Here is a 16,422-nt window from a genome sequence, read left to right as displayed (position 1 = left end):
CTCTGTGAATCCTTGGGATAGTGGATTTCGAACCTGAAAAAATACAAAAATCACCTATAGTGGATTTAAAGCTTGTCTCTTTCCCCTTGCCACTCACACCTCTAAATATGAAGCAGTATTTCTGAGGAAGCTTAGAAATCTGTGCTGACAAAGGACTTTCATTCCAGGTAATTTTGATACAGATGTCCTCGAGCTGCTCAGAAAAGGTGATGGCACTGAACATGAACTTGGAAATCCAAGCAGATAAGAGACACAGAGAGAGAGAGAGAGGCATAGGCAGAAAGATAGTGGTTGTGTTTCTTGTTAAAGAGTGTGATAAACAACTCATCGCTAGACCACAAGACTCTAGGAATTCTATAAATTTCTTAAATGGTTGTGATTCCTGACTTTCCCTCAAAACTCTCAGCTCAAGGGCAGAAAGATCAGCCATAAGAATCAAATTTACACCATGGAATACTATGCAGCAGTAAAAAAGAAGGTTCTCTTACCCTTTGGGACAGCATGGAGCGACCTGGAGAGTATTGTGCTAAGCAAAATAAGCCAGTCAGAGAAAGACAAGTATCACATGATCTCATTCATATGTGGAATCTAATGAACAAAATAAACTGATGAACAAAATAATTCTGGAGACATAAAAGCATGGAACAGACTGTGGAATCTCAGAGGGAAGGTGAAGGTGGGTGGGTGAGAAGAGATCAACCAAAGAACTTGTATGCATATATGCATGACCCATGGACACAGACACTAGGGTCAACAAAGCCTGGGGCGGGGGGTGGGAGCCAGCTAGAAGGGGTCAATGGTGGCTGAAAAAGGGGACATATGTAATACTTTCAACAATAAAGATTTAATTTACTAGATCCATGGTCGGCAAAGAGCGGCTTGCGAGCCACATGCAGCTCTTTGGCCCCTTGAGTGTGGCTCTTCCACAAAATACCACGGCCTGGGCGAGTCTATTTTGAAGAAGTGGCCAGAAGTTTAACTTTAAAAAATTTGGCTCTCAAAAGAAATTTCAATCGTTGTACTGTTGATATTTGGCTCTGTTGACTAATGAGTTTGCCGACCACTGTACTAGATGTACCGGTTAATAATGCGGATTTTGTAATCAAAGAAAACACGATAATTTCAAGAGAAACAACAAAAGTGCTTTATTCAAAGTAATGTCCATTGCTAGCTACATATTTTCCCCATTTTTCAGGTAATTTGTGGATACCGTCCCAATAGAACTATTCTTATTTTGAGGCAAACCATTCAGAGACACAATTTTCCACTTCTTCATATGTTTTGAAGTGCTGCTCAGAAAGTGCGTGTGCCATCAATCGAAACAAGTGGTAATCTGAAGGAGCAAGGTCTGGTGAATACGGTGGGTGGGTTAATACTTCCCAGACAAGATCTTTTAACGTGTCTTTAACTTCTTTAACTGGTTTTGAAGTGTGTGATGGTGCGTCATCATGAAGCAAAATTACTTCACCGTGTCTTCTGGCCTATTCTGGTGGTTTCACGATCAAAGCGTGGTTCAAATTGGCCTGGACGTTCTTTATCTTTCACATTGAAATCATCACTTTTAAAGTGCTTAAACCAATGTTCACAAGTATCTTGAGATGGAGCACGTTCACCATAAGCTTCCCAAAGTATACGATAACTTTCAGCAGCACTTTTCTTCAAAATAAAGTAATGAATTAAAACTTCCCGCAAATGCTCTTTTTTTTGGCATGAAATTCGACATTTTTAAACGTAAAAATATCTATGATGTTAACACCTTCAGCAAATTTGACATATGAAGTTTTGAAGCTTGTTGTCAATACAACAAAATAGCATACATATCAAATCGCATATATATCAACATATGTGTAACTCCATCTATTGAAAAAAATCCGCCTTATTAACCTTTTGCTTATGAAAATTATCAACCTTTTATTTATGCAATACTTCTGGAACTTAACAATGCTCAACTCTTAAAGCGTGACTAAAATATCTGAACCACAATGTACTCCCCATGAGGATGGCTCATCATACAGGAAGTTCTCAGTAGATTTTAGCAACTGGGTAAAGGTGATTTTTTTTTTAAAGGAATAGCACAAAGTCCCTAAACAACACTTATGATCTGAAACTAAGATTTATTTTAAAGGATTAAAAATGTATATTATCCTTAGATCTGAGACTCACTGTTCCTAGCCTATCGGAACCTGACATAATACTCACGGAACTCCTAGCACATTTCAACCCGGGGGGAAACTGGGTGGAGATAGGGTAACTGACAATTTATATTTTCTCTTACTAGAGCCATGCAAAATTATTTCTTCAGCCAAATTGGTTCTTATGCTAAACTATGAGTGTCTTGATTCCCAGACATCTGAAAAGCCAAATGGAAAGTCTTTCTATTATCACTGAACAATGCTCATTAAGGATGGCTGCAAAGATGAACTTCTTTTCCTTTCTTAAATAGCCAGTCACATCAGTATCTCCTAAAAAGATTCACATTTCTGGATTATTGGACTTTAGAATGCTTACCTCTAATAAGACTCTCACAAATGACAGTTTTTTTTATCCTAACATAGCCCAAACCACTTCTCTCGTTTGCCTCTTTTTAAATTAAACCATAATAAATTCCTGTGCCTTGAAGGCTGTTGTTATTCCTTTATCATTAAAATAAACACTCCAAATTAACTAGATCTCTTAAAAAGAACAAGTATTTTATTCTCTTCTTGAAGCTATCTCTATATGACATTAAAATTTTTTTAACTGAAAATATACACACTCAAGTACCTTAAAGCCATGGTACTACATGCATTCAGTTTTAATGCATTACCTCTTTTTAAAAAATATATTTTTTTGTTTATTTCAAAGAGGAAGGGTGAGGGAGAGAGAGAGAGAAACATCAATGATGAGAGAGAATCATCGATCGGCTGCCTCCTGCACGCCTCAAATTGGGGATCAAGCCCACAACCCTGGCATGTGCCCTGACAGGGCAGGGAATCAAACCATGACCTCCTGGTTCATAGGTTGACACTCAACCACTGAGCTATGCCAGCCAGGCTGCATTGCCTTTTTTTTAAGTCTTATTTTTCGACTAACGATTGATTGACTCTTTTATTCTAAATTCTAGCTTCTTTTATGTAAATGTATTCCTTTATAGAATGTTTAACTTCTTAAAAGATAAAGTTCAAATGTTCATACTTGAGAAATAGTGGGACAAGGTAGGGACATTAGTGTCGAACCTGAATAAAAGAAAATGTATCCAAGGAAGCTACTAAGAAATAAATCTTATTTATCCACATAAATAATTGGCATGCAATTGGCCCCTTTTACATTTAAATATTCTAATAGCTCACATGGTATTTATGACACAATGCCTTAAATGCTGGCATTCTGGTCAAAGGGGCATTTTGGGAGATTCTAGTTGCAAAGATGGAATGGCTGAACAGTCTATTTAGAATGTCATCCTTTTTCGTGGAAATACTAATATCCTATATATCTGATTTATTTTAAATTATTAAATCCTGACAAAAGGTATTGCTGCTTTGCCATTCAAATGTATGGAGGAGGCAGTGGGAGAGTTTATGCTTCATTATTTCTAGGTCTCTCAAAAATAACTCATACAAAGTCATGCAATCACTAATTCTGGGGCTCTGGCCAGGCCAGCTTTTGAAGTCATTTTTATCCCTTTGCTTTGTTGTTCTCTATATTACCTCTTTCTACATCGAACTAACCTAAGTTGTGAAATACAGAGAGACCTTAAATTTGAAAAGAATGTCATGGACAAACCCAGTTGGTGTGGCTCAGTTGATTGAACATTGTCTCCTGCACTGGGAGGCTGAGGGTTTGATTCCTGGTCAGGGCACATGCCCAGGTTGCAGGCTTGATCCCCAGTAGGGGGCATGCAGGAGGCAGCTGATCTGCAGTTGATCGATGTTTCTCTTTCATTGATGTTTCTATCTCTCTCTCCCTCTCCCTTCCTCTCTCTGAAATCAATAAAAACATTATTTAAAAAAAGAATATCAGGGACCTTACTTATAGTTTATAGTAGCAACTTCCTTAGCAGTGCCACCATTTAAATCTTTACTTTAAATAAAAGGAGTAGTTGTAGCTATCACTTTGAACTTGGAAAATGTTGCTTTAGATACCTGCCTTAGTGTATTTGATTCTCTACTATTGCTAAAAGACAAGGACCAGTTATCTATAAATTTCCATTGTAACTTTTCATTTCCTTACCAGAAGTGAGACCTGCAATTTCTTCAGAATCCTGATCTTCATACTCAGTCATTAATGTTGGTGGCATAAACATTTGGCTTAGAATGTGAACCAAATGGTCATCCAACATAAAAGATGTGTCTCTCCCAGCATTTAATTCCTGGTTGATGAAGCTATTCTCTCCTGAAGGAATCTCATGTGGCTCAGCAGTAAATCTGGAAGATAAAATGGAAAGTCTTAGGTAAATCTAGAAAACTTTGGGAAATGTAAATAAAATATCACAACAATTTAATATAGCTATTTAATTATATCTTGGAAACAAAGAGTGTTAAAAATCTAAATTCATTTCAATCATATAGTCCATGGAGATTCATTATACTTATTATTTTAAAAAAGTATAAACTGGTAAATTTAAAAATTCCCATTTATCCTTCCTTTCCCCCAATCTGCTTATAGCCTATGAAATACCACTTTGGAATAAACCAAGTCTGATTTGCCACAGAATTTTAGATAAATGACAAGAAGGTCAATCAAAGGTTATTTGGAACAACCAAATAATGTGTTTCATATTCATATTAATCACCATAGAATATATAAAAAAATAGTCACTTAATTTACCAAGAACTGCTCTGAGAAAAATAAGACTATATAAAAGTTATCTCATTGACATTATGTTTCATAAAATAGTCTCTACATTTTTATTCTTAGGTGATTAAGAATTCCCTAGGATAATTTGAGAATAGTTTTTATTTAGACGATGAAAGAAAACATATTCAATATAAGTTTACTCTTATTTTATTCATGTAAATAAATTATGTAATCACAATGTCCATGTTTACATTTGTTTTTCATACGGGGGTTTGGCATCCACCAGTATTACTTTAACTGTTGCAAGTTAATGAAGAAAATAAAAAAGTCAGACATAATACATGAATAATACATTCATACCAAGTAAAAGCCAAATAATATCATAACACAGTTAGGAATGATCATTGTGGCAGTATGCACATATTTTGCCAATATGTATCATATGTTTTTAATTTTCAGGAACTCTATTTTGGCAAAGAAGACTCACCCGTTAAATTAGTGTTTTAAATTTGTGTCTTGTTGGGTTTACTTGGGTTTGATGCAAAAATTTGTTTTGGTCTGATAGTTGCCTAAGAACTATAAGCATATGGTGTTTGCAGCTAGATTTATGTTTGTTTGTACATGTTTAAATAACATTATAATATTTTATTGTCAGTTCTATAAGACTTGATTTTCCTTTAAATGATTTTATGACTTATTTAATGCTGGGAAACACTGCTTTGCATGACATCAATGTTATGTTGCCATTCAGAAGGTGTTGGGTGCTGGACACTCCTTGCTAAACTACCAACTAAATGAAATCTAACTTTAGAGGAACAGAATTTGCATGAAATCTGAGTAACCTTCATCTTGCCATTTTGCTTCTGTAAGAGACCTTATCTGTCCTGAGAAGCTCTTTGTTTAACTGCCTCTGAGAGGATGGAGTAATTATGGCCTGAAATTTGGGCTTTTGCAAGGCTGCATTCAGGGATCCAAGCGCAGGGAAGTATAGAGAGAAGCAGAGAGCAACCCAATGGGCCACACTTGTTCTGTTTGAGGTTCAAGTTTCATTCAGACTAATTATTTGTATTTTTATTTAGGACACAATTTTAAGGAAACTTATTTACATGTGCAGCTATATTGTGAGGTCTTTTATGCTTTGTGTTGAGGATGAAACCATGAAGCATGTAGGCCCAGACTTCTGTGAGTGAGACATTGGGATAGACTGTACTAAGTGTCTCAGCAGATGTATAAAAAGGTACAAAGAAGGATGAATTGTGGATTTTGATTGAAAGTAAAGATGGACTTCAAAGTGGAGACAGTTTCAGTGAGGGCCATGAAAGATGGGTGTGGTCTCACTGGCAGGAATGGGGCCCTAGGCAGCATGACCAGAGGCCCGGGAGGATGGGTCAACAGCTCACACAAGGCAGGTGAGAGGCCGGTATGGCCAGAACCCAGCGCTCATGGTGGGACAGATGGGCAGTGAGGTTGAGGTGGGTTGAGGCTCAATTGTGGTTTCTATTCTGGAGTAAATTTCAATGTGGGCATTTCTGAGGAAACCATGAATTTAAAGGCAAACTTGTAATAGAGCTCATGAGGATGATATAAGAACATCAATCCAGGAAGCAGGCTTGATGTGGAACTTCTGCTACAGAAAATGAGATGCATGAAGAGCCTTTACTTCAGAGACCTTATTAGCTTCCTCACCCTAATAACCTGCCATCAGCCAGTTACACACCCGTCAGTCCATTAACAGTCACTTGTAAATATAAGAGCTTTCTGACTCACAAGAGACCGCTGTTTTGATTATCCTCTGCTTGTGAATTGATGAGTCTACAGGCATTCTCAAGCGCTGGCGGCGGGTACTGATTGAATCCTCCTATTGAGAGAGCAGAGTTATAGTTAATTTTTAAACAAGAAATTGCGTATGCTAGGTAAACAGAATCCCAGCAGGAATCTTCTTGAAACAATAAATGTCACTAATATATTTCAGCAAAATTTGGCTGGGGTGAAAACAGAATATAGTAGCAACCAGAAATAGCATTCAAAACTTGATGTTGGAGTGTTTGTCAGTCAAAGAATGATCAGGGTCAGGGAAAACAGTCTTCCTCAAATTGCTCATTTAAGGGTTCATTGAGATGCAGAGACCCATGACTCCCATACGCTCAGGCTCACATCATCTAAGGGAAATTTTATTCTGACTCTATAAAGCTGCTTCACTTTGCTAACAAATCAAATACAGAAAATGTAATATTTCACTACAGGATGCTCTTTCTGTGCTTCTGCACCCATTAACACTGATTTCTAGGAAGAAAGGAACCACAGAAAGGGTTTTAGCTTACTGACCTAAATAAATCCCTTGATGCCCTTCCCATTGTTGTTCTATAAGCTGTGAAATATTGAGGAGTATATCATTCCCCCCCTCGTTCAGGAAAACACATAATTTTCAGTGAAAAGAGGCCTTTGACCATTGAATGGTCCAAGACTCCAGGAAAATATCTCAGATAATGTTTATGGTTTTTATACCAATCATATTTCTCTGGTTCTAAGATGAGCTTTTTTTTTTCTTCTATTTCTCTGAAATGAGACTATGTCTTCTAATCAATTGCACTTGACAGTTGCTGTTCGTGAGGCAGAATTGCAAGGCAGTTGTTGTCTGTGCATATGGGAACAGCAAACGTGCCAGCATCGAAGCCTGTAGAACTGGTGTCAGTGGTTTTAAGAAGTTCCCAGAAGTATTAGGAGAGGAGTCTTTTAACCCCTACAAACCAAGTGGTTATGGGAAGGCAGTGAACTGGATGTTTAACTACATTGCTCCGGTGGGAGTCAAACGAAAGCAAGCTCTACATAATTGTAAGGCCACGCACGAGCCCAGCGAGACCGGCTCTGAGTTATGTATAGTCTTTTAAAAGTGCTGCATCATCATCAATCTTGATGGCAGGAAGAACAATAGTCAATGGGAAAAGGTGGATATTAGTGACTCTGAGTTAAGAAATCACGCACTAGAGTCAGATTTTGAATATGAAGTTTTAGTGATGCCTTAACCAGTCATGGCACGAGTGCTACATGGTAGTCTGTCTAAAAGAACTCCTCGAATGATTATTTAATACAACACTCTAAAAGGAAAGTTAGTATCGGCATTTAATTGGAAGCATTTGTCTATATTTTTACATAATAGAATGATGTATCATACTCTGATGAAGGCATTCAGAGCTAAAGAAATAACATGATATTCCCAAGTGGGCAATTATTCGCTTCTTCAATTGAACGTGAGCCAAAGGAGAAAGGTGGAGCCCTCTGCAAAGAAGAGTGAACTCTCAAGATCCTGTCACTGCGGTGGTGTTGGACATTCCTCGAACACCAGGGCAACTTTGGAATTCTAGGATGGTGGCATTGGTTTCAGCAGAACCTAACTCTGAACCTGTCCGGTTCCAGAGAGAATAGGTTCAGCTCCAAATTCTCTGGGATCTTCTAGAGCAATTTCTCAAGCTCAGTGCTATTGCCATTTGGGGCTGGATCATTCTTTGCTGCCGGGGCTTGGGAGGGTGCCCTGTGCATTGTGGGATGTTTAGCAGATGCCTGGCCTCTACCCAGCAGATGCCAGATCCTCTCCCTCAGTTGTGACAACCAAACATGTCTACAGACATTTACAAATGTGCTCTGAGGGGCAAAATTACCCTCAGTTGAGAAGCACTGCTGTAGAAAAAGTGTTTCTCAAACCACTTGTGGTGAAGGACAAGACATTTTTATTTCTAATCCTTCGGAGACTGATACTTCTGGTCATCTTGTACAGTAAGACAGCATCCACTGTTCATGCGCTTGCATGCCGTGTCATCGTGAAATTGCTTTAACATTTCCTAGATGCTTCCTCTCAGTTTCTGTATTTCTCCCTCCACAGCCCAGTTTGTGAACTCGCACCCATCCAGTGGTGACACTGGGGTGCACTGGCCTAGAACCTTGCTCCTCCAAGTGTCATTCTTGGGCCAGAGTGTTGTCATAACTGGGGAAGCTGTTAGAAATGCAGAATCTCAGCCTCCACCCTGGGCATACTGAATCAGAACCTGCATTTCAACAGCCATGTGTTGTATGCTCTTACGCTTTGGGAGCAGCACAGGACCGTGCTGTCTTTACACCCTCACACAGGTCTCCAGGGTGGGCCAAGGTTGGAAATAAACCTGGGGTAGCAGAGAAAACTTTTATTTAAATGCTCATCCCAGAGACCATCTAAGAGTGGCTAAACTCCCTTTAGGTTGAGGGAGTGTGGCTCAGGAGACCTCCAGTAACCCTGTGCTTTCTAAAGTGCTGAGATTTGGGCTAAAAGACATTCTATCATGAAAAAGGAAGGTGTCACCACATTATGACCAAGATATAAACGGGGTGTAATCAGATGTGTCCTAGCCCTCTCTCCAACTCACCGAAAGTCTAATTCACATATTTGGGTTAGTTGTAGATACAAAAACATGTTAGCTTATCAACACTATTAACCAAATAATTTGTTAAAACCAACAGGAAAAACAAAATAATGACTTACGTCGGACGGAGTACACAAATGGCTTTAAAAACTTCACAATATAATCCAGATCTGGTGTGTGAATTCTCCCAAGCTGTATCAGATGGTGATCAAGTGGGTAGCTGGCTAACTCTTCCATGTGGTCCTCATGTGGAGAGCCCAAGGAAATCACAAATATGGCATAGCCTCGACACTTGGCTCTCAGAGCCATCTTCTTTAATAATTCCTTTCTCTCGTGATTTTCCCCAGCTGAGACCACAAAGATGACCTTATGTTTTCTCAGGTTGGGTGCTTCTGGGAAGAGATTCTCCATGGTCCACAGCAGGGCATGGCCAATGGTGGCTTCTCCATTTAGCTGCTGGAGGGAATTCTGGATGTGGTTCTTCATTAGGACTTGGCTGTTATAAGTTGTAAATTCGAACTCTGTTTTGACTGCACCCTTCTTTCTCCTAGAACTATCCCAAGGCGAATAGCTCAACAGGGCAATCCTATCGCCAGAGCCTGAGATTAAAGGGTCTGAAGCAATGTCGAAGTTGTCGAGCATTGAGCTCACCAAGTCTTTCATAACCTTAAACTCACCACTTGCTATATTCTGAGAATTGTCTAAGAGGACGGCTACATCCATGTGAGAATTTTCAGGCAAAAGAATCTCTTTGGTGCAAGCATTTGGAAAACATTTATCTGAAAAATACGTAGAGAGACTCATCAATGTTCAATGTTGCACAAGACTGTTGTTTGAGATCTTCAAGTGACTCAGTGACTGGTTACCAAGAATTAATAATTTGACCAACACTTCTTCAATCTCACATCATTTAAATTAGTTTTCTTTCTTTCTTTTTAAAAATATTATCTTTATTCTTATTTATTTTTTAAATTTATCTTTATTGTTGCAAGTATTACAGATGTCCCCCTTTTCCCCCTATTGACCCCCTTCACTCTCCTCCCCCTCACCTCCTCAGGCTTTCATCTCACTATTGCCTGTGACCATTAGCTATGCATATGCTCATATAAATTCTTTGGTTAATCTCTTACCCTCTCCCTCCCCTACCTTCCCTCTGAACTAAATCTGTTGCATGCTTCTATGTCTCTGGATCTATTTTGTTCATCAGTTTATTTTGTTTAATGAGGAATTTTCAATGTCCCAATATTTCTGTAGCAACTAGTAGACAATTTGGGAAGGTCTTTGTTAAAAGCAGATGTGGGTAGCCTATATACTTGAAATGTACGAGTCATTTCAAACTCAGAAAATATTTTCTTTTAGAGGCTTTTGATACAAACTACCAAACTGTCTCCAAGAAAAGCCATATCAATTGGAATAATCTTCTAAACCAATTTTCACATTCTATGGAAACGCAAATATTACAGAGATTGAACCCTTGACATATGGTGTTGGAAAACTGGAAAACTTAAAACAAAATTTGCAAGAAAAATAGAAATCTCTGAAAAGTCATATTTAATAACTCATCCAGAGGGCATTTAAGTGTTTCACCACAATAAATTCTTCTCACTGGTCTTACCATAGCAAAGGGTACAACGCTGAAGTCTTTCTAATGGTTCATGGTCCCCATGTGAAGGAGCTGGAATCACCTGGAATGTTCCAGTGTTGTCAAACTGTATTGAAAATAACAATAATATGCTTATTTGCTCACTTTTTTTTTTAGTTATTAGAAAGCCATTGTGCACCCACTTTAAATATTAGTTTGAAAAACATCCAACCAATTACCATTACCTTTTTTTATAACCTTTTGCTCTATTCAATGCATCTTTAAACACACACACACACACACACACACACACACACACACACACTCCCCCTTTTATCCTAAACATAATTCAAAGAAGAATATAGAACAGGTAACAGCATCCCTATTTTCTGGTGAGTAAACTGCCACAAGATGACCACCAGCTTCATGCATGGGGGCAGGTATTAAAATCTCACTCTTATTTCCAAGCCTGCAATTCTGCACTGAAGTTTTACATGCTTCTGACTGCACCAGCTGATTGTGTACTGCACACCAGCTTCGGACGCTGGGTCCTGCAGAAATTTTACACTCACAAGTTTTCCTTGGCCTCGTTAAGGAGTGATCCCAACTATGTCCACCCTGACCACACTATCTACGAGAAGGCACATCTTTCAGATGTCCAGGGGACTTCCCAATCACAAATTCCAATTGGAAGTCTGCTCTAAAAGACAGTAGACAGAAGACACTGAGTCTATGCAAAATTCTTGTTTGTACACTGCCTGATTTTGTGTTTCTTAATTACTTTTTTTTTGCATTAATGCTCACTAAAATGGAGAATATGTAGCATGAATTAATTCACTCATTCATGGAGACAATTACTACTTATTGGGCATTTACTATGTGAGGCACTGTGCAAGGCAGAGGCTTTTTTTACAAGGAGATAAAGCTATCATTCCCAGGTAGTGATAAAGGTATTCCTCAATCCACAAAGATGCTCATATTTTTTTATCCATCTCCATTGGGAAAGTAAAGGTTTGGAAAGTCACACCTTCTGTTTTTCTGTAAAGTGCAAAGTGAACATTTGGAAATATTTATAATCATTCCAGCCTTATGGTTTGAAAGTATTTACTACATTCCTACTCTCTACTTTTTATGAAATTGGATACTTGGGGTGTTATTTTGTATTTGACCTTGTTGGTCCCCCATGTAGAGACGAAATGCTACCTTGGTAAATCAAGGAAGTCTATTCCTAGAAGTATATCATGGGTTCATCATTCATCCATTCATTTATTCATTCAGCAAATGTTTATTGAGTGCCTGTAATGTTCTCGATGCTGGGGATACAGAAATGAACCAAGGAGATAAAATCTCTACCTTACTTGTTTGTGGGGGGACATATATCATAACATAACAAATAAGTACATTATCTAGTATGTTGGGAGATAATTATTTTTAGAGGAAAAAAACTTTGACTTTTTACAATCCTTTCTGTCAGGATCTATTGTGACTCTCTCGGGGCTCCTATTTCTAAAAAATTCTTGGGTGCATTATGAGCAGATTGATTCTCTTCATTATTTTTTTTTTTACAGTAGAAATATGAGTATGTGTATGAAAATAGACCTTTATAACCCATTGGATGACACGAGGGCTTCACACAGTTCCAGAAACATATATTTCATGAATAATTTGGGCATATGGAAAAATAGGAGAACAGTAGATGGAGAAGTTCTTCAATTTTGGGGGGAAGGACAGGGAAGCACTGATCCCATTAGAATCTGTGGATCCAAAAGGGAAGGAACCTCTCTCTCTTGGGAAAAAATGTTCATAATCATCAAATGTCTCATATCACATTAGGGGTTCAAAGATCCCCTAAACTTCATCCATGACAGGTGAAGACCAGCTGTTCAATGAGATACAGGGAACAGATGACATATTAGAGAATCAGATGGGCAGAGGGCTGGTAGAGCACCATATTCTCAGCCCTTTCACTCAGACAGACCTGGGTTCAAATCTTGTTTAGCCATGTAGTAGCCGTACAGAGTTGGAGAAGTCACTCAAACTCTCTGGGCCCCGGTTTCCTAATTTTAAAAATGGAGATAACACTGCACTGACTTCAGAGGGTTGTGACAATGTATGAGTATGTGCATACATCTCTAGGGACAGTGCGTGGCACACGGCAAGAGCTGAGCACATGTGGCTGCTATTATTACTGACTGCTGTTATTATTTGATAGTAAATTTGATGGACCCTGGCAACCAAACAGCTGTGTAAACTGCAGAGGGACTCAAGAGGCCACACATCTCCCTCTACGCCCCACCGCTGCCATCCTGCTAGTACTGCTATCTTAAAAATGAAGTTGCCAAGAGAAGTTCTTACCCCAAAAGCCTCATCCAGGAAAGCCCTGTCATTAAAAGCAAAGACTGCTGGACTGATATCCAGGGCGCTAAGCTCCATGGTGGCCGTGATGATGGATGACTTGCTGGATGCTTGTCCATTGCTAAAAAACACAGCAACCCTCCTCACGTTGGCTCCCGCATACGTCCGCTTGAGAACGTTCCGGGCCACAAACCTCATCGCATTACCGATGTCTCGGGCTTCTGTGGGGACTTGATATTTTATTTGGGAAAGAAGCTGGAGGAGTTGTTTCTTGGTATGGTAGTCGGACCAACGGATGAGATAGCGGGTGCCTGAGTCATAGGCAACCACAACAACTCTCGCTCCCACAGGGCAATTATTTTCCCTGATGTTAAGATCATTGACAATAGAAATGATCATATCTCTCATTTCATTAAATCTCTGTTCTGTGATACCATGGGACTGGTCCAGGGCAAATACCAGCTCTGTTGGATATACTGGACACTTTTCTACAAAAAAATGAAAAACAGAAGTATTAAGTTATCTCACTGGACCGAAGAGCCTTTCCCAATCCCTTTACTCTAGTAAGGATGGCTCACACCGAGGTCTAGGAAAACGCAAGTGTCACATACAGCTCTAGAACTGGAGGCACCTACGTGTAAAGGAAGGAACGGCATCTGCTTTGCTGGCTTGAAGATGTTGCATAAAGATAGACCATTAATATTTGGCTACATAAAGTGCAGACTTCTCAGCCTCCCTTTCCTAGCGTCTGTCTAGCAGGATACCTGGCAGATTTCATTCTAATTCATAAAGTTTTATAGGGCACTTACATGTACAAAGTTTTGTTTTGTTTCAGAATTAAAGTGTATGGTGCCATACTTTGTGATAAGGTCAACGACCCCGCAGGTCTACTTTTGCAGGCCTCTAGGAGACCAGGGGCCTTGAAGTTGACCTAGCCGGCTCAGTGGCAATGTCATCCAACGGATCTAAGGCGCCATGCACCACCGATTGCAGTCTAGGCCCCAGGAAGACCGTTCATGGCAGGGTCAGGCTGACAAGTGGTGGTGCTCAGTGAGATGCACGGTGGGTACTGGTGAGATGAAAAGTGTGGGTCAGAGGGAAGAAAGGAGACACTGCCTGTCCAAGAAGCTGGTGTCCAGGGGTCAATCAGCAAACAGAGCAATAGAATATGGTCAGCCAGGGATCCCTGTCACCGAATCCTTCGGCAACACAGGGCCCACTCCATGACCAAATTGAGTTATAAATCGTGACAGGACCTAGAAAGAACAACAGTGTGAAGGGGCTGAGGCCTGGGGGGCGGGGGGAGTCATTCTTTTACAACCAGGTCAACTATGACATGGACGGGTATAGTCCAAATCAAAAGACAGAAGGGTCTACATAGAAAAGACGTCCTTTATCCCACAGGGGTGAGTATTTCTTCAAATTGGTCTTGTTAGAACACAGTAATAATTTCAGCCAGAAACAAAGTATGGTAAGAATACTCACCTCTCCAACAAGCTATAAAAATGAGAGAGAGAAGAGTCAATTATCGTTTCAGAACACAGACTAAACCTAACCCCAAACAACAAAATTTCAACAAAGCTTAATATTTGGCTTGACTCTTAATTACACATGAGGCTAATGCTTAAGTCACAGGAAGCCACGGCTGAAGGATTGAGGGAGACTTACACAGAATTTTCTTAATTTGTGACCCACCCTGACCCTTTCTCCTTGTGAGTCATGGCCAGCAGACTTGAGCAGAATTTAGATTGAAATCAGAAACACTGATCACTTGTCTTAGAAGCAGGATAGATGGGCCTCTGATTAAATGGCGAGATAGCTAAAATCCAATTTGTTTTGTATCTCTTCTTAGAGCCTTCTGAGAGTCATTCGGCAAAGCAAGGCTAAAATATGGGGTTTTATTTTCTTCCCTGGTGAACACCTTGGGAAGCTCTATTTTCCTGCAGGACTGTGAGGATTTCCAAATGAATTTTGTCTGGACTAAAAAATACAGCTCCTGCGTTTGAGCAATCTCAGTAACTAGAGAGCAGAGGGAAAGCCCCCAAGGGTTTCTCCTGAGCAAAATAGCTCTGGTTTCTCTAAGTGAATTACTCTGTCAGATAAAGCAAGAAAACGTCAGTCAATCTCTAAGTAAGCACAGGCCTGGCAATTTCCATATTCATTTTACTCAATTCAATTCCTAGGAAGCAATGAGTCACTCCAATATAATGAAAGGTTTTATTAGCACTGACAACAAACTGGCCTCCCATCCTCTCACATCAACCCTATCAGCAGCTTTTGTCTTTAGCCTCTGCCAGCAGATAGCACACAGAACCCACAGCCTCCTCTGCATCTCCAGGCCTGAAAAAGATCCCTTTGTGTTTTATAGAGAACTTTTTTATTTGTTAACCTCCAACCCAGCTAGCTATGAGGCTAAAAGCACAGGCGCCAGAAATAGACAACCTGTCTGGGTTTTGAATCTGGGTGACTTTGGAAAAACTAGTTGACCTCTTTTTTAAAAAAAATTTTTAATTGGTTTTTAGAGAAAGAGAAAAGGAGAAGGAGAGAGAAACATCAATGTGGGAGTGAAACATCCATCGGCTGCCTCTTGTACACCTCACACTGGGGATTGAGCCTGCAACCCGGGCATGTGCCGTGACCTGGAATCAAACTAGCAACCCCTTGGTGCACTGGATGATGCCCAACCAACTGAGCCACACTGGCCTGGGTGAAACTAGGTGACTCCTTTTAGTGTGTTTCTTTTTTAAATGTTTTTTCCCCCCTAAAAATCCTCATTATGCCTCTCCCTCCACAACTCTAATCATTTGGGTCCTTCTCTTTCATTCTCAACCATACTCCCCTCTCCACATTCCCCCCAGCCTCCTAGATCACTTATTCCATTCTGGGGTTTAGGGTCCTGGCCACCAGCTCAGGACTCAGGCCCGATCCTGGGTTCGTCCCTTGGGGTTCTGTTTCTGTCTCTCTAGATTTCCATTCTTTGGAACCTCATCCATCCACATGGCTCTAAGGACCACAAACACTTGAGGGACTTCAACATTTGACTCTCCTTCCTTGATTCTCTCCTTTATTACAGCTCCATTTCATCTGCTGCCTTGTTTCATTGCAATTTAGGGCTTACACAACGTTCCTCTTCCTCTAAAATGTCTCAAGTCATCAGAGTTTTCCTACCAATTGATTCCCTTCACAACCCCTCCTCTGCCTCCACAGTGATACTAAGCCTCTCCCCATCTGGCCTTCAGGGATTTTAAATTTGTTTTAGTTGTTGACCTGTCCTTGTCACACACTTGCAATGGCTATGTTTTCGTCCAGTCTCCTACA

At 39.9% G+C, this 16,422-nt stretch overlaps 1 protein-coding gene across 1 annotated transcript in view; it reads right to left on the bottom strand.

The window, feature by feature from the left end:
• COL6A5 (collagen type VI alpha 5 chain) overlaps nucleotides 1–16,422 on the bottom strand; it is a 139,038-nt gene that overhangs the window by 17,930 nt on the left and 104,686 nt on the right. Inside the window, exons 32-36 of the mRNA XM_079795429.1 lie at nucleotides 13,105–13,592; nucleotides 10,783–10,876; nucleotides 9,287–9,946; nucleotides 6,544–6,634; nucleotides 4,210–4,403 (exon numbers count right to left, since the gene is read on the bottom strand). Of these exons, the coding sequence (XP_079651555.1) occupies nucleotides 4,210–4,403; nucleotides 6,544–6,634; nucleotides 9,287–9,946; nucleotides 10,783–10,876; nucleotides 13,105–13,592 (1,527 nt within the window). The remainder of the gene's footprint in view (nucleotides 1–4,209; nucleotides 4,404–6,543; nucleotides 6,635–9,286; nucleotides 9,947–10,782; nucleotides 10,877–13,104; nucleotides 13,593–16,422) is intronic.

This window comes from Cnephaeus nilssonii, assembly GCF_951640355.1.
Source record: "Cnephaeus nilssonii genome assembly, chromosome: 17".
NCBI lineage: Eukaryota > Metazoa > Chordata > Mammalia > Chiroptera > Vespertilionidae > Cnephaeus > Cnephaeus nilssonii.
This window is presented reverse-complemented; position numbering and strand designations above follow the sequence as displayed.